Raw genomic sequence first — 19714 nt, 5'->3', positions numbered from 1 at the left:
TACATTATTTTTAACATGGACATTTTGTATGCGCATTTTATTCTGAGGAATGTAGCTATAACTTCTTGTTGTTTGTTTGTTTTTTAATTCACCTCAAAGGTTCTGAATCATTTGCTACATTTGCAAGACTGCACTTCTCTTGCCATCTTCCTATCTTCCTACTCCATCCTCTGTTGGAGGTTACCATCCTTCAGCAGATGCATGGAGGCATCAGGTGGGTGGTGCAGATAATTGTGCAATTTAACAGTGAGTTCACTGTGAAGTAATGTGCCCACTGTAAATACCAGCAGCTAAAGAGAAAACACTCTCCTTTCTGCCATCCTTACTGCAAGGCTAGAACATGGCAGTGTGCTCGGACTGCAATCCCTTCAGCAGTTAAATCCATTAGGGCTCATGAGTGAGAGCCCTGGGAGAGGAAATTGCATCTGGCAACATTGTAAGTAACTGAAAACAGAATCTGTTAATGGAAAGTGTAGGACAGTCTTACTTCTAGGAATCCCTACTGGTACAATCTCTAGTATATTTTTTACTTACAGTTGTAGGCGTACAATTACAAAATAATTAGGAAGTGCAATATAGTATTAATGCACTTGGTAAAATTTTGAAAGAAGAAAAAGAACGTAAAGAAACGCTGCAATTATTGAGATTTAAGTTGATTCATGCATTTTATAACATAGCTATAAACAAGTTTTCAGCAATGCACTTCTTTTACTTCACTGGGTATTTGAAGAAGCAAAGAAACAATGACATTGCATACCCACATATGGGTATGTACCCATATGACACACACAACCAAAAATTGAAACTATTACCCCAGAATTTCCACATAAAGCATCAGGTACCCTTTATACTCCGCAATATCTTTGTATGTATAATATACACTTAAATGATTGTACTGTAAAATATTAACTAAGTAATAAATGCCTACTTAATTACATATTAATCAGCTGTGTATTTCATAAAGAATGTGAAAAAAACCCTAGCTGTTAAGTTTTCTGGGTTTTACTATGGTGCAATGCCTCAAAAAACTCTTTTCCTAGTTTGACCTGATCTGGCACCTAGCTATTAACAGTGTTAGATTAGGAGCCTGCTACTTATAGATAAAGCAACTGCCAGTGTAAGATGACTTTTAGAAATGTAGAATTTATATTGCTCTTGGCCACATCTAATTTTGTGTTAAATAATAGAAGCAGCTAATTAAATAGCATCTTATCTAACATGCAGCAGACTCATGGTAGTGAATTATTTTGGTCTTTACTGGTTTGATTATAGTAACCAGAAATTTTGGCATGTATTTTGGCATTTACTTTAAGACATGTTTAAAAAAAACCCCTTCTTTCAACAGCATGAGACAAAAAAAGCGTTCAGCAGAAAGTCTGTATTTGAATGTGCTAATGAAATCAGCCCTCAGTAATACTGGTGTGATAGTCATGCTAGTCCCAGCATATCAATATATCATCTTTGAAGTGATTTAAAGATAATGGAGAATATTTCTTTAAATAATCATGGCTATGACTATCCCTATGGCTATGACTATCCCTATGGCTATGACTATACTTCAACATAGCAGATAACTTTTGTTCTTTAAAATGGAAACTATGTGCAATAGTCCTGATGAAGGGATAGCAGACCCAAAATTTAACTTGGTTTTTCTCTCTTGTTTTCTTGTAGGTGCCTAGTAGAAAAACACTTATACTTCAGGAGTTTTCTCATACTTTTCCACTGCAAGACTCTTTGACTTAGGCATTCTCTGAATGGTCTGGCCTACTGTATCTATACTAAATCCACCATTAGCAATTTCACGCCTCAGGGAGAGCATATCTAGGATAAAGAATATACTTAGATTAATAGTTCCTAAATAGTATCTAAGCTGGTTAGAGCTGTGGGTATGAATACAATTTCCTTGCACTGCCTTGGTGTTTGTTGCTAACTGCTGATACATCTTTCAGAAAGTAGTACACAGATACAGTTTTGGCTGATGTCTTGTTTTTGGGACTACACTAAGACTCTCACATTGTTCCTCTAATTCACCTAATTATATTGATAGCTTAAATATAAAACTCTAAGGTCAACCTGGCTGTTTCCATTTTCCATTTCCTCTATAGTTTGTTTAGTAGGTTTAGGTAACAAATTAACTTGATTTCCCACTTTGAGTTAGCAGTATACACAGTACAATTCTGACATTTTTGATAATACAGCAACAGATACAAATTTTAACTGTAACTTTACCTTGTCAATAAAAATCAGTATATGATTTGATAGCAACATTTGACATATTTAAAGGCTTGGTGTTTGAAATTAAAATTATCTCAAATTAAATTAAAGAATCTATGTCTTTCAGCTTTTTTAAAATAATTTGATTTTCATCTCTAACTATGCATTCAGTTTTGAAGGAATGTTTACATTGCCATTAGACTTGAGGTCATTAGACATTTTTGTATGTGGTTTCAACAAGCTCCTTAGTGCCATATACCCTAGAGAACTGTATGTTGAATTATCTAGAAAAGGAAGGAAAGAATTTTCTTACTCACATTCTCAGTCATATTTTAACTTAGCAACTGAGCATGTCTACAAGAAGGTACTTTTTCAAAGTCCCTTGTTTGCAAACAGTTCCAAGGGATAAATGGGCCATGGAAACAACAAACCATCAGAGCTGTGGGAAAGCAAAGCGTGATTTTTTTTTCAGAGGTAAGTGTGAAACAAAACAAGGATGACAAGTAGAGACATTATAAACCTATTCAAAGGTTCAGTTTTTCCACTTATCCAAACTGCCTGCAGTTCTTGCAGTTTTCAGAATGAAAGAGTTACTTTAGGGACTTGTGTACACACCATTGTTTTTTATTACATAACACAGAGAGTATAAAAAATTTGCACTGACAAAATTTGAAGGCTAATAATCTTTCCATTCATAAAACTACTGACAAACTAACAATGAATACAAAACATGATAAACGTTTGGGAATAGCCTTTTTCTATTCTCTTGAGTGCTGCCTAAAACCGAAATCCTTCAGAGACTGTATGTTGCAGTAGAGGCATAACTCAACAAACTGATTACACGGGCAACCACTCACCACATATGAACAGAACTTCTCTGTGTGTTTTGGAAAATACAGATGGCATATAAACCTGTGTTCAGAGATTCAGAGCACACCTAACAAGCAAATACCTAGTCATCTACAATGGTCATGTGAAAATTCAGTAATCTGATCACTAACAACTTTCTGACATTGTTTTTCTGACATATTCTAAAAAACCAATTCTCTTTCTCTAAGCCAAGCCAGTCCAGTAGGGATTATTTGATTGCAGTGATGGGGAAAGATTGCAGTGCTGTACTTCAAGCCACTTTTCACTGCTATGCATTTATCAGGGAGGCAGCAAGCAAACTCGCACAGTGAACAAACCCAGGAGCATTCGATAAGGCATATACAGGCTCTAAGAACAAGTTTAGATCCTATTTCAAGGATGACTGGTCTAAAAATCAACATAATATTATCCCAAAAGCATTCTGTTCTTTTCTTTTAAGGAAACAGCTCAGAACCCTTAAGTTACTGCCTTCTGTATGAAATCAGATAGCCTCATGAGCCAACCAAACAGCATTCTTCTTTTCTATAACTTAAATGGAAATATTGAATAGTTTAATGCAAAAAAGATGTTCACCTATGATCTATTATACTTGTAATGCATACAGTTAACATTTTGGATAATAAATACTGGATTGCTTTTCAATATCTTAATTTTTTTGCCCATTGGACTTTTTTGGCCAAATTAAATTACAAATCACTTGAATAGATATGCTTTTTTTTTTTTTCTTTTGGTACTCTTTTTTCTAACTTACCTAATTAGGAACAATTACTTATAATTTTTTTTTCTGAAGAATTTTGTCTTACGTTCCTTACAATCATTGACCATAACATTAATGTTCTTTTAAGACATATTTACCTCTTCTGTTCAGTATTGCTAACAAAAAGCCACTGATTTCTTAAATTCTTTGTATTACAGTTAGTAACACCAATTATGTGCTTTGATGTCATTTGAGGCATAACCTGTAATAATCACCTGTAAAAGTATTAACTTTAAATACTAGTCACGTAGCACTCAATAAGATTACAAAATATATCTGTATTACTCCTTGCTATACGCAATTATGAAATAGGCAATATGTAGCAATCATGCCTCTCTGATTATAATGTGCAGGTTTTCAATTTGGTGTATAAGAAGCTGGCAGATTTTCAAAATTAAAGGTAAAAAAATGCTTTTTCTTTTTTTTTCTGTTGTGAAGACAATGAGGTGGGAAAGATCAATATTTTTTTTTAATGGCACAAAGGCACTACCACAATTAATTCAGCAAAATTAACTACGTTAGCCAACTATTGCCTGCAATTCTTTTTTACATCATTAAAATTCATAGAGGTTGCTACAGCTGCGCTCACTCTTCGGGAAGTTCCATTAGGCAAAACATTAGTCGTGGTAAGATGTGTCTCTAAACACAAAGACCCCAATTTCATTCTAACACACAATGCCATAACCTTTCTTTTTTTTTCTTTCCCACAAAAATGGCTCATAAGGTTGAGAAAAGACAAACATAGTGCTAGAATATACTTTTGTTATGTCTGTGAGTTGCACTTTACATTAATACGGAACTGAATTTACCCATTTTTATGCCTCTTCATTCAGCAGCAAAAATGACCAAATCTACTGTTCAGGTTTTTTTAAAGACAGTCAGCACCTGAAGAATTTATTAATATAGTACATAAAAATATTTTTATAAAAAAAGGACAGCTAAGCTATTTGTCTTTTATATTGTACAATTTCTCATAGATTTTTCAGATTCCCTCGTGGCAAAGATACACTAACTTGACAGTTTTCTCAGCCTTGTGCACTATATATTTTTTAATGTATATCATGCAACCGGTGGATAAATGAGTAGGGAAATGCTCATCTGTGGGATTAGGTAAATAATTTTGCTATTTACTTTAGTGAGCTACCATGCTGAAGTAATTCACATTGATGAGTGTAGGCTATGGCTGTTTCTAATTCCAGTCAGATATTTACCTCTCTCTGTCGGGGGAGTAGTGGTCATCTATAACACGGTGTCTATCCATTCGGTTCAGGGTATTGTAATGTGCAGGAGTAGATCGAGTCCCTCGTGGTCCCTGATCCACATTCCGACTAAGGATAAAAGACATCAGATTCTGAGTTCTGGGTGCGCCTGGACCACATCCCCTCACTGGTTTGTGCAGACAATTATTAGCAAACATGGTGGTAATGAGATGTGTTAGCTGACCTGTCTTTTGTATACATTTACTCTCACATAATTTTAAATCTCATGGTAAAAAAAAAATTTCTCCTGTAGAAAAAGGTGCTAAGTCCATGCTAGGGATAGTTTTTTTTTCTTTTGTTTCAATGTTTGTTTCTTCTGGAAATGAGAAGATTTTTTTTTTTATTCTTAATTAAAAAGGTTAATTTTAGACAAAATTTCATTAGTCTTTCCAGACTAGTACCTTCAAGGAAAATTTCCTTTCTAGCTGAACCATGCACTGTAAAGAATTTTCCATGAACTCTTGAGTTTGGCTATACTATAAAGATGTAAACTGTAGTAAGACACAATGAGGACTTCTGGCTGTTAAGGTAGAGTGCAGCCTGCTGAAAACATTGTCATTTGAATTAAAAAACAGATGCTTGTTTTGCACTGGAAATCTTATTCTGTAAACTCACTAGAATAGAATCTGAAAAAGACAGAACTGTTTAATTAGGTATAACTGGTACACATATTGCAGACTTTGTTAAAGCCAGCAGTGTGCCCAGGTTGCCAAGAAGGCCAACAGCATCCCGGCTTGTACGAGAAATAGTGTGGCCAGCAGGACTATGGAAGTGATTGTCCCCCTGTACTCAGCTCTGGTGAGGCTACACCTGAATACTGTGTTCAGTTTTGGGCCCCTCACTACAACAAAGACATTGAGGTGCTGGAGTGTGTCCAAAGAAGAGCAACGAAGCTAGGGAAGGGTCTAGAGTACAAGTCTTACGAGAGGCGGCTGAGGGAACTGGCCTCAAGTTGCACCAGGGGAGGTCTGGATTGGATATTAGGAAAAATTTCTCCACTGAAAGGGTTATCAAGCATTGGAACAGGCTGCCCAGGGAAGTGGTTGAGTCCCCATTCCTGGACATATTTAAAAGATGTGTAGATGTGGTGGCACTTAGGGATATGGTTTAGCGGTGGACTTGGCAGTGCTAGGTTAGCAGTTGTACTTGATGATCTTAAAGGTCTTTTCCAACCTAAACAATGCTACAATTCTATGATTCTAATCACCTTTACAGTTTTGTACTATTTGAGACCAAAGCTTTGCCCATCGATTGCTTTACTCAGTTTAACCATTAATACCTACTGATACACACTAGCTTCACTTTTTCTGCTCTGTAAAACAAATCCACAAGAATAGGAAGATAGAAAGACAACAGCTAACTGTGATAATTATTGGATAATTAAAACATAATTGTTTTGTATAGATCTGAAAATAACAGTTTGCATGCTTCCCTCTACACAAATTCACATTTTAGACCAATAAATTCTTCTGCCTCCTGTCCTTTCTTCCCTAATGTGGGCCTCTTCTTTTTTTTTTTTTTTTCAGTTTTATACCACTCATTTCCTGTGTCCTTCCTTATCAGTTTGTCTGCCCTTTTGGTACCTGTCATCCGTATCCTTTGTCATTTGCCAGTCCCTGATTAGTGTTAACCTGTATGTGTATCCTTCACTGCTGCTGCCATGATGTTGTTTATTTCTGCATATAAGTGCTATGACGATGTTGCACTACACATAAACTTTTGCCTTCAGATCTACTGCATTTCTCGCAAGCATTTCTCTACTCTGGCTTTCATGAAACCAAATATAAAGTTTAGTCTGGCTACTAAACCTTGTATTTGCCATATTAAAAGTGAGTATAATTCTTCTACTTTCTACTCTACAACTCTTTCCTGCAACTTTTTCTCTGTGCATGTTTTAACCCCCTTATTTATACCAAAATGACAGAAAATCCAGTATAGCCTTTACCCTGCCATTGGCTCTTTCATGTATATTTGTACTCTAAAATGGACATTGACAGGGCTCCTCTGCTCTTGTTTGTTAACTTTTTTTACTTTTCCCAACAACCAATTCCCATTCCTTCTTTCTTAATTCTAGTTTCTGTCTGATCCTTTTCCTCAGGGTCTCTCTTTTTGTTCACATTTCAGAAAAAAAAAAAATCTTGGTTTTTTTTCTGTCTGTAGTATTATCATCTTATTTTACTCATTGTCCTGGTTTCGGCTGGGATAGAGTTAATTTTCTTCCTAGCAGCAGGCATAGTGCTGTGTTTTGGATTTAGTAGGAGAAGAATGTTGATAACATGCTGATGTTTTTAGTTGTTGCTGAGTACTGCTTATGCTAGTCAAGGACTTTTTCAGCTTCCCATGCTCTGCCAGGCGCACAAGAAACTGGGAGGGGGCACAGCCAGAATAGTTGATCCAAACTGACCAAAGGGCTATTCCATACCATATGACGTCATGCTCAGTATATAAACTGGGGGGGGGTGGCCGGGGAGCAGCGATCGCTGCTCGGGAACTGTCTGGGTATCGGTCGGCGGGTGGTGAGCAATTGCATTGTGCATCACTTGCTTCGTGTATCATTATTATTATTATCATTATTATACTGTTATTATTAGCATTACTATTTTACTTTATTTCAATTATTAAACTGTTCTTATCTCAACCCAGGAGTGTTTCTCACTCTTACTCCTCCGATTCTCTCCCCCATCCCATCAGGGTAGGGGGAGTGAGCGAGCGGCTGCGTGGTGCTGAGCTGCTGCCTGGGGCTAAACCACGACACTCATCTGTTCTTTTGACCTAAATATTTAAGCTTTCTCAAGATGTCATTTCTTTGCAAAACTTCCCAAAGATCTGACCTTTGCTGTCTGCCCACACAACCAAAACTCCTGCCTAAACTCTGATTATAAGCCTTAGACCTGAAAACTCAGTACCATCCTGTCTGCTCAAATCACTTTCAGTAAGATTGTGTTATTGGCTTGTTGTTCTAAATAAGTAATTTTGTCTTTAAATTTCTGTATTCTATCAGATTCTGACTTAATGCTGCTTTTTAACATCCTACACAACTGTATTTCTTCTACTTCAAAGTGTTACTACTATTTCAGATCGGTTTCACCCTGCTAAGGATGCCTTTGCCAGCCAGATTTGCTGTTTAACAGAAAATGACATAATTTCTCCAAGGAAACCTGTTCTCCAAGAAAAGTTGCTTTCGGAACATGAGTCTTTACCCCTTTGGAACTTTCTTGCAGTTGACAGAACACGTACAGAGCAACCAGATAAGAGGTAAGCAAGTGAAAAGGTGCAATTGCAGGTGGTGATGGTAGAGAATAACGAGCATCCTACTAGATTTAAGAGAATAATGAGCAACCTACTAGATTTAACACACCATTTTAGCCTAGCCACCTTCTGCAGTCGCATTCATTTTGCTTTTTCAAATGCACAGTCTTAGAAAAAGCTAAACATGATGTTGTTCAGTGCCTGCCACAGTCTAAACTACATGTCTAAACTACATTCTGATCTACAGAGAGAATAACAGTCCATTAAATATATTAGCTGAAAAAGTTACAAGAGCAGAAACAATTTCTTGTCAGCTACAATGTGATGTGGCTTTGGTGGAGTTTATTAACGAATTCTGGCAGAAGAACTGAGGACTGCAAAGTGGCTTCTAAGATGTAACAGCAGCTTGCACTTCTATGGCCGAAGAGCTCCTGCCTACAGAGGCATCAGTCAGTAATTGGGAGATCTCTGGGCGTGCAGCATGGTTACTGCAGTTAGAACATGTCTATAGCAGCACATGTATAACAAACTCAACTAAACATGGTGCAAATATGATTAATAATGCTTATAGCTTCACTGACTACATCTGGATTTTCATTAGAATTAAAAAAGACATTTCTGCAACCCAAGGATTACGCTGCTTTTCTACAAACTCTCAACTTCTGGCAACCCAATTCTCTGGGCTTGACAAGTCCTCAAAGGAATGATTTGGTGTGTGGGCAGGGAAATATTACATAAATAATGCATTTGATTGTGACATTTTAGGAAACAGCTGAAACATTTTTCCCTGTAAGTTCAAAATTATATTTAAAAATTTAGCTTTAGGAAAGTCAGGAAGCAAGAAATATTTCATATATGTAAAGAAATGCAAAACTACAAGAAAATAAAAAGAAGGTTTTTCAATGGTGTTAGACAAGCATTAACTACTAGATTGGGTAAAAGTTCTGCCCAAAATGCACACAGCATGTACACACACACAAAAACACAAATGCACACACACAAAGAGATTTTGTTCACATTTATGTCTATATCCAAGACAAATAACCCCAGGAGATTTAGCATAGCTGATTACTTAGACCGAAATCAGTATAGCAGAAATCAGAAGAGGCCCCTCTGTGTCTACTATTTATTTCTCATTTAAAGTCAAGCTGTATTTACATATGGTTTTAGATTTCAAGTAGAAACTTACAGTTTCTGCCTGTTAGCTGTCTGTGATTATATGGGATAATTTGGGATCCTAATACCTCACTAATGCAAAAGGATATCATTTAGTCTGTATCTGTTAGAGGAAATGGTAAGTAAACACATACGTAAGGGAATATGAAATCAAGAGAAGTTTAAGCTAACAAAAAGAACAAAGATAACAGAAAGGAAAGCAAAACACAAGAGAATCAGAATGGCTGTAGAAGAAATGGATGGACACATGTACCTGACCCAAAATATTGGATACCAGATCTTCAGTATTAAATGGGAATTGTGAACATTATGGGCAAAGAAAATAACTTCCCCTTTTATTCCAGCTGAATTATACCAGCTGGAAACCTACCCATAAATAGTGACAAAAATGCTAGAAAACAGGCTTCATTCTCCTTTACAGATATCCTTCTGCTTCCTTTTAAGAAAGCTTATCCATGGAGGAAAATTCTTAATTCTGGCTTAAACAATATATTCAGTTAAGTAGTAGTCATTATGCAAAATGGCTAGCTTTTGGGAGAAATATCCTGATCTTTCTTTCTCAAGATAAATAGTTACCAGGGGCCTTCTAAGGTCAGGAGTTTTCAGTATAAAAATGTATGTGTGTCAATTTATTATTGATGCTTTAAAAGTTTGAAAAAAAGAAAAAGAAAGCTCCTATGGGCAGGAAGTATGGCTCTCCCAGAACCTTAATTCTACACAGACGAAAGGGTTGAAAACAGCCACTGACAAGTGAACGCTAAGAAAATGTCAAACCGTCACATGCTATAAAACACGGCACCTTCTAACTAGCTCTTGAAAAATAAAATATGGAGAAGTATTTTTTTTCCTTAGATTGGAATGTACTGATTTTTTATTAAAAAAAAGACAAAATTAGGCAAATTTTCACACATCAGTATAATGTCAGAAAAAACATTATTGGCTTTACATAATTTCATAAGATCTAACTAATTCATTGCCATTTTGAAAGCCTGGACATTCTTTCCAGTATTGTTACAGGATCGAGACCACTTAAATTTATATACCTGCATAGTTAAATAACAGTTTACCTTTGTGGGGGAGGGACACTGGGAGACCACGATCTAGTCCGTCCTATACTATCTCCACGGTGAGGGGACCCTGATCGAGAGCAATGATTAGATGACATAACTTGTTCTGGCACTGATAGCGTTGAACTTTGAAGATCTCTCCCATTATGTCGATAATCTAAAAAGAAATGCAAATATTCATGAATCTAAAATTGCACTTTGTAATTTCCTACCATATCTGTAGTAGTTACAAGCATGATGAAAGATGGAATTTGATCAAGAATTTATCATGTCGTCTTCTTGGTTTTTGTAACAAAAAATACATACATAAAGTTGATTCCTGTCACTGTGCTTAATTTAAGTACAGCTATAGTTCCTATAATTATACTTTGAAAGTATAGAAATAAATTTCCATGCACTGAACTGGGGTTTTATAATAATCAAAATATCAAAAATTCACCATTTATTTGTGGTCAGTATGATGCATGAATAATAAAACTAATAAAACTGCTTTTTTCCTTAGAATAACACAGAAAATTGATCATTGCATTTTTAATTAAAATTGTATTGTAACGATTGTGTATAATATACTTCAAACAGAAATGTCCACAATTAAAAATTAATCCAAAGTTCAGTTTAAAAATTTGAGATAGGAAACTACTATGGGATTAAGTACAGAGTTTGGGTTCAAAACAGTTTTGTATTTCTGAAACAAAGTAACAATGACTCAATGACATCAGATTTCACTCACAGTTCTGAACTTAAACAACGTGAATCCTTCACAAATATATGAGCTAAGCCCACATGGAGAACTGCTTACATCCTGGACCTAATCTTGAATTGGGATAACAGAAGGCATAAATGGTCTAAGCAAAAGCCTTCCCCGTCACAATAGCTTAAAAGGCTACCACATGGACATTTTACGTAGGCTTTTAAGAAAAATCTTTTTAAAAAGCTGGATGTATTAAAGTGACTGTCTGCATCTAATATACAGCAATTTCAAAGAAGTTTCCACAAATTTTGTGAGGATCAAATCAATATACGATGATAAGAAATGGAAGAATTGCAAGTCTTAATCTGATGATAATGTTTTGCAGAAATAGGTCTTCAGACAGCTCCTGGTGGCTATGACAACTGATATAACTGACTTTTTGTTCTGAAGACAGTAACCAAGTAAAGAATATTTAGAGAGATCCACCTGGCACTGGAAAAATTCTGGCTCACAAAACTGTGATTTTTTTCCCCATGAGAATCTTCTGAGAGTCCAAGAGTATTTGGTCTTCTATTCCAAATTGTTCATAGTTCTCTTCCTGGAAAATATTCAGTAAGTACCTAAGCAAAACCTCATTCATTCAGTCCATTTTATGGTTCCAAGAATGTTCGATACTTCCAGCTGAGTATTCATATTCATTGCATGGCCTTAGGACCAAGGATACATATGAACCACTCTAATTCATAAATAACTTCTCCTCCTGTGGTTCGGTGTGAGCTGCTTTGTGTGTGTGTGTGTATGTGCGTACATGAAGGGGAAAAATAGGACATCACCATCACATTTTATTACATTAGTATAATGATGTTGAGGATCAGGTACCCTCTTCTCGCTTCAAAGCAATCAAGTCACTTCATGTGTAGTCTCAGCTGAGAGTCAGTAATGAACTACAGACTTTTATCCCATGTATGAAGTACACTTACTAGCACACACACTGATAAAGCATATAAGGACCAGTGCAACACAGTTTTGGGTGAAATCACCAAAGGAGAGACAGGGAATTTTATCTGTGTTTGAAACTGGGTGTTGTTCACTAACCAGTAAAGCATAGAAGACGTCTGAATAAAGTTTTGGCAAGTCAGTCTGGAAATCAATAGACTCTGCAATTCTGCAATTCTTTAACCAAAAGAGAAAGAGCTAAAGTAACAGCTGAAAGCTCAATAATGTTAAAATAAAAAATCTAACAAAGCAATAATAAATTTCTTAATTAAGCAAATCCATGAGATATTTGCCAGTTTTATACACTAAACAAATATTGTCCCCAATACAAAAATAATACACAGAGAACTACTTCTTATTGATAAAAGCAGCAGTTCTAGAGAACGGAGGGAAAGGACATACGAGATATTTATTTTAATTTGCCTGGAAGCTGGAAGAACATGAAATGCACTGCAGAGCACAGACAGGCAGGAAAATGAAGAGGATCATTTTGCAGGTTCTTTGCAGACTCTGTTCAAGATGTCACCAAAAGAAAAATTCTACAGGTGAGAAACAGACAACTAAGGGAATACAAGAGACCTGTGAGGAGCTTTGTAGGTCACTATCTGCTACCCCAGAAAGCAAAAGACCTATAAGCAATTCTGAGAGCTAAGACCACAAGGGAGAGCTCTGCAGACTGTTTTTGGATAGACTAATAGTTATTTTCTCTATTCTTAAGTGTTATTTTTCATATTTTACTGATTTTAATTTATGGTATATATCACTAAGACAACAAGCTCAGTGTTGCACTGAACTGACTAAAAGGCATTGTGTACAGAGTAAGAACAACTAGCAGTTAATATGCTATGATATCACACCACATACTGAAATAAAACAATACCCCAAATCCATTATTTTCTGCAGAGAAACCCAACTGAAATTGGGATAATTTAGAAAGGCTTGTTTTTTTACTATGACAATAAGTGATTAATTGCAAACAGTATCCTTACAATGCAAACCACATCTTTTCTAATTTCACAGTGAACAACTTATTCCAACGTTTAATATTTTCATTAAAAAAACTGAAAAATCTGGAAAATGGTTTATCAGTTATTTTTTCTGATTATATTAATTGAGAAGTATTGTAAATAGCAACAAGAAACAAACTAATTTCTAACGATAGCCTTAAAGCAGCAGAAAGGTTTTAATTTGGCACTGGTGAAGCTGCTCAAATACTCGAATACTCTGTCCAGTTTTGGGCCCCTCAGTACAAGAAGGACATTGAGGTGCTGGAGCATGTCCAGAGAAGGGCAACGAAGCTGGTGAAGAGTCTGGAGAACAAGTCTTATGAGGAGCAGCTGAAGGAACTGGGGTTGTTTAGCCTGGAGAAAAGGAGGCTGAGGGGAGACCTTATTGCTCTCTACAACTACCTGAAAGGAGGTTGTAGTGAGGTGGGTATTGGTCTCTTCTCCCAAGTAACTAGTGATAGGATGAGAGGAAACGGCCTCAAGTTGTGTCAGGGAAGGTTTAGGTTGGATATTAGGAAAAATTTCTTTACTGAAAGAGTGGTCAAGCATTGGAACAGGCTGCCCAGATTGGTGGTAGAGTCACCATCCCTGGAGGTGTTCAAAAAATGTGTAGATGTGGCACTTTGGGACATGGTTTAGTAGGCATGGTGGTGTTGGGTTGATGGTTGGACTAGGTGATCTTAGAGGTCTTTTCCAAACTTAACGATTCTATTCTAGTTTTACTCTCATTAAAAAAATAATCCAGCCACCAAGCCAGGAAACATGAAATTAATTATTACTTTACTCTTAATTAGTTTAGTGGTGGACTTGGTAGTGTTAGGTTAACACTTGGACTTGATGATTTAAAGGTCTTCTGCAACCTAAACGATTCTATGATTCTATGATTCTATCTTTAAAAGACAAACTGATACATTTGGGGAAAATAGAAAGTCATCTCCAGGAAGGCATAATCTGAAAACACATTGTATTGGGTTTATATGGCAAGGTTTTGGTAGCGGGGGGGCTACAGGGATGGATTCTGTGAGAAGCTTCTAGAAGCTTCCCCTATGTCCGATAGATCCACCACTGGCTAGGGCTGAGACTATCAGTGATGGTGATAGCACCTCTAGGATAACATATTTAAGAAGGGGGAAAAAAACCTGCACAACAGAAACTGCAGCTGAAGAGAGGAGTGAGAATGTGTGAGAGGAACGACTCTGCAGACACCAAAGTCAGTGCAGAAGGAGGGGCAGGAGGTGCTCCAGACCCCAAAGCAGAGATTCCCTTGCAGCCTGTGGGGAAGACCACGGTGGAGCAGATATCCACCTGCAGCCCGGGGAGGACCCCACGCCGGAGCAGATGGATGTGCCCGAAGGAGGCTGTGACCCTGTGGGAAGCCCATGCTGGAGCAGGCTCCTGGCAGGACCTGTGGACCCATGGAGAGAGGAGCCCAGGCTGGAGCAGGTTGCTGGCAGGAATTATGACCCTGTGGGGGACCCATGCTGGAGCAGTCTGCTCCTGAGGGACTGCACCCCATGGAAGGGACCCACACTGGAGCAGTTCGTGAAGAACTGTAGCCCGTGGGAAGGACCCACGCTGGAGAAGTTTGTGGAGCACTGTCTCCTGTGGGAGGGACCCCACACTGGAGCAGGGGAAGAGTGTGAGGAGTCCTCCCCTTAAGAAGGAAGGAGCAGCAGAGACAACGTGTGATGAACTGACCACAACCCCCATTCCCTGTCCCCCTGCACTGCCGGCAGGGAGGAGGTAGAGAAATCTGGAGTGAAGTTGAGCCCAGGAAGAAGGGAGGGGCGGGGGGAAGGTGTTTTAAGATTTGGTTTTTATTTCTCATTACCCTACTCTGATTTGATCAGCAATAAATTAAACTAATTTCCCCAAGCTGAGTCTGTTTTGCCCATGACTGTAATTGGTGAGTGATCTCTCCCTGTCCTTATCCCAACCCAAGAGCCTTTTGTTTCATTTTCTCCCCCCTGTCCATCTCAGGAGGGGGAGTGATAGAGTGGCTTTGGTGGGCAACTGGCATCTAGCCAGGGTCAACCCACCACACACATAAGTGAATATCAAGTTATTATGAACTTATATATAATGAAATAAAAAACATGATTTACTGTACAAGTACACATGACAGAATATTCTCTACTATTATCCAAATAATCCGTATCTATAGACATAAAAAACACAGAGATGGTTCTTAGTATTCTGCATACACAGGGAGCATTTGTAGAATTTGGAGATGAAAAATATAATGAAGAGCAGTAATATGAAGAAATGGGAAAACCCTTTAAAAAAAAATCTAACATTTAAATCAGCAGTTTTATACAATATTTCGTATGTACAGACACAAAAGGACAAGGGGAATGAGCAATAGCAGAAGGTATTCTACCTGAATGAACACAGTGAGGGGCAAGGAGTTCAATTAACAAAACACAACCAAAAACCTACTCTGTCTAAAGAATTCCTAGAAGTGAGAACTAGTAAATCAAAATAATTAAATTTATTAAATCTGTATACATAAACAAATAAATTACTTTGAAACAAAAAGCCTCCTCCAGCTCTAACTTGTTACTGTCTTTGACCACTCGCACATTATTGTTGCAATAAATCAAAATATATGACTATCTAATTAAATTGTCAAGTATAATTCTGATCAAAAAATGTTTTACATTAAATTGGAAGTAGACATGCAATACTTTCTGGTAACTAACACTGCTAGTGCTTCCTTATAACAATTTCAAAAGGCAGAAACTATCAGCACTCCTAATAATTTTGCATCAACAGAACTAGACATGTTGCGTTCGAAGAAACAGATTAATATTCTTTGTGCTTTGTTGCCACAAAATAAACTTTGACATTTATAATTAATTCGCTCAAAACAAAACCTACTATATTTACAAACTTCCCTTTTGCCAACAGGTCACACACTGAAAAGTAGCAGTTTCAGTAGGGCAACCCACTAACATGAGTTAATTCCAAAGTCATCCTTCAGTTTTGTAGAGTCAAGCTAGCTCTCTGCCTTATTTCATACTACGTATTTTCACTAGTTAGGAGTCAAAGCAACATAGAATGCTATCTCATACTGAAAATAACCATATCAGATTTTCACAGAACAAAACTTCCTGTGAACATCTGTAGAATTCAATACTTTTATTCAATAAAAATGTCCATTTATAAAGTTGCAATACCAGAAAATATTAACATATATTTAATATGGAGAGAAAAGTGTTTAGGGATAGATCCAGTAAGGTTCTTAGGTTTCTTGAGTATAGTCATTATCATTCCAACACTCTACAGCCAGAACAAAATCTAAGCTGTAAAGGAAAATATTTAAACTGTATGAATGCATGAGAAAAATAAGGTATTACAGAAAAATGATCCAAAAAACTACATGTTGTTAACATAGCCATGTAGATACAGCTCACAGAAGATGCCATGTTTTGAACTCAGTTGCCAAAATCAAGGATGCAAGGAGGATGCTTCCATCCACTCAGGATCCAAAGCCCTGCATTTTCTCCTGACATAATGTGTCTTACAGTATTGTTTTAAAGAACTGAATAGCAAAAAGGTGAAAACTGTTTTTTCATTTCCTAGAAATCTAAGAAAACCGCTAGGCTTATGTAGGAGCTAGCTGACTAGTCACTCAGACTATGCCAGTTCTGAGAAACACATTCAGAGAAAACAGTACAATCATGTACAAAATTTTCAGATCCAAAAAGCAAGAGCTTAGCAAGTTTCTTGATCAGTTTTGGACTTAAGCAAGTCTGCCCAAAGCCAGCTTTGGCAGATCAAATAGTTTGGAATTACAATATCTGTCTTGAAGGCACTTAGTCCCAGTATATCACAGTTTAATGATGCATTGGTCTTCAAGTCTTTACGTTTATTTAAAAACAAGCTTTTCTTATTTATAATAGTGGAGAATTTTTTTTTAAGTATTAGTTTTTTATTAAAAATGTCATTGGTTTATTGGTTTCTTTACTGTTTTATTTTTACATTAAATGCAGATTTCCAAGTTTCAGGGCCAGTGTAATATTTATTTTACTTTCTGAACCTAGAGATCAGAATAGTATAGTTAAAAGGAAAGTACAGTTAGTTATATATTTTCTTTTTTAGCATGACCACTACTGTTCCAGAATGAAACAGTTGTCTGTGCTTGAATCACAGAGAGAGCACATGTTGTGAGCCCAGCCAGTGGGATTCATCAGGTCTTTATGCCACCTGTGCACTGATTTTTTTTCTTCAGCTGAAACCTGATAAAAAAGATGGCACATACTAGACTCTACCTCGAGACTTCATCTGGTAATGGGATTTGAACCCAAAATTCAGAAAGTGTAAGAAACCACCTTGGATACAGTGGGATACAGCAGGAATATAAAAAGTGCCTAAGAAATTTTTTAAGAATGAACTTCACAAGATGAAGTATATTGAGACTCTGCTGATACCAAAATAATTGATTCAATCATCTTTCACTTGTTTATTCCTTCATTGAATTTCAATGGCTTTTGTTGCAATTACTATTTACCAAGTACAATACTTCTGTATATAGGAAATTTGTGCCTTTCATTAACACATGAGCTTCAGAGGAAAGACAAGCAACCTGTGATTACCCTGCAGCCACAAGAGATGCAGAGAGAGCAAGGGGCCAGCTCCTCAGTTACAAAGCTTCAGGAAGATGAGAGTAACACAAAGTTTACATGGGAGGCTTAACAACATGCCTAGCACCAATCTGTCCACCCCAGAAGTGGCCTACACTGTAATAAATACATTTAGCAATCAATGCTGGAGTTGTTTTAAACCCCAAACAAACTTTAAAGCTGCTATTGATGATTGATTGACCATGGGATATGAAGTGGTAACTTTGGTACTCCTAACTCAAGAACTTAATTCTTCCTAGAATGTGACCAACTTTGCTTGCCCAGGAGTTGAAACATTCATGTTTCTCTCAAGACAGGTGACATTCCAAAAATTATGGTGACATTCTTGATTGGAAAAGCTATGATTTAACTTCCAATTTCAAAAATATTCCATGTCCTGGAAATAAGGTTAGAGAAAGAAAGTAAAAATATTTTCTTGCAGAAAGAAATTATAGACAGTAAAAACAGGTCGTAAGTGCAACTTGACCAAGGAGCTGCTATTGAGCAAAGCAGATAGTTATTTATAGCAGTAGTAAAAATAGGATAAACATTGGAATCTGCTTGCAGCTATAAATATTAAGTCATTATCATAGAATCAAAGGCTCTATAACTATGGCAAGCCTCTTAAATCAACGTACAGAGCACACAGAGCCTGATAATCAGTACAGAGATAATCAGCGATAAACTGTGAGCTGCAGACCCTTAAAAGTTGGGCATATGACTAAGATATCTGCAATGCCACCACCACCTTCTTTTCATGGGAGGGTTTCATTAAGAACTATGATACACATCAAACGAGGGATTTTACAAGGCACATTAAATATAGCTTCCTCTGAGCTGAAGTTTTATCTGTTTTAAGAGAGAATATTAATACATTTGACTTAAAGTATTTATCCACACAGTATGGCTGTACTGTGCTAATATTATGCTACGTAGGGTACATGTTCAGTAAATATTAATGAATTGTTGTCAAATCCTGCAGCTTTCAGGCACAAAATTACAGAAAATCACAAACCTCCAAATATGACGTTCACATCAACAGCACTAAAATATCCCTAAAAAACCCAACTGAAAAGTACTAATGAAGCTTTCAATATAGATGTCCTACTGCTTGATTGACTTGAGAGAAACTGTATGAAAATTGTTCTAGAAAAGCAATATTAGAATTGCTGTTCATCACAGGCAAAATAATTGACTTGTTTCAGACACTGATGCTAAGTGGTGTTTTCTCTAACATCTGTACTTGAGTGAGGCATCAACCTTTCTCTTTATCAGATATTTAATTTTTAACACTCACTGTGGTTGGGCTTAGCACAAGCACTAATTAAAAACAATTATAAAATCAAATTGCCAGAAATGCTTAACGTATGAAGATTTCACACATGGGCACTTTGGAAACAATTCAGTTCTTTTATACAAATGCGCTCGGCTTCTATGGTGCTTTGAACATTTAAATGCAGAATTTGGATGTCCTCTGAAAAAGTGCTGACAGTTACTGATCAAATAAATTGAATTATTAATATCTGAATATGCTATAAATTGAACATACATTATGCATGGGTCTGGGGATTTTTTTTGCATCAAAATATTATTCTACAAATATGGGAAGAATCAATATACAGTGAAAGGAACCAGAAAACATTACAGTAGGAACAACTGGTTTGCTTGCTGCCTAGTATCTCAGTTCCTCAAGAGGTATTTTTAGCTCTACTGCACTAATGGTATGTATGGGCCCATGACACTTGAGACAATTCTTTTGATCATTAATGTGTATGAAGAGTGTTCCCACACAGTAATAAACCA

At 36.7% G+C, this 19714-nt stretch overlaps 1 protein-coding gene across 42 annotated transcripts in view; it reads right to left on the bottom strand.

Moving 5' to 3' along the window:
* Nucleotides 1–19714, bottom strand: part of RIMS2 (regulating synaptic membrane exocytosis 2) — a 496337-nt gene that overhangs the window by 157269 nt on the left and 319354 nt on the right. For all 42 annotated transcript variants that reach the window (XM_075728355.1, XM_075704496.1, XM_075728363.1 and 39 more), the window contains 2 exons: nucleotides 10593–10749; nucleotides 5053–5169 (listed from right to left, as the gene is read on the bottom strand). In XM_075728355.1, the coding sequence (XP_075584470.1) occupies nucleotides 5053–5169; nucleotides 10593–10749 (274 nt within the window). The remainder of the gene's footprint in view (nucleotides 1–5052; nucleotides 5170–10592; nucleotides 10750–19714) is intronic.

This window comes from Pelecanus crispus, chromosome 2, assembly GCF_030463565.1.
Source record: "Pelecanus crispus isolate bPelCri1 chromosome 2, bPelCri1.pri, whole genome shotgun sequence".
Taxonomy (NCBI): Eukaryota; Metazoa; Chordata; class Aves; order Pelecaniformes; family Pelecanidae; genus Pelecanus; species Pelecanus crispus.
Note: the sequence above shows the minus strand (reverse complement) of the source record. Positions and strands in the feature narration are given on the sequence as shown.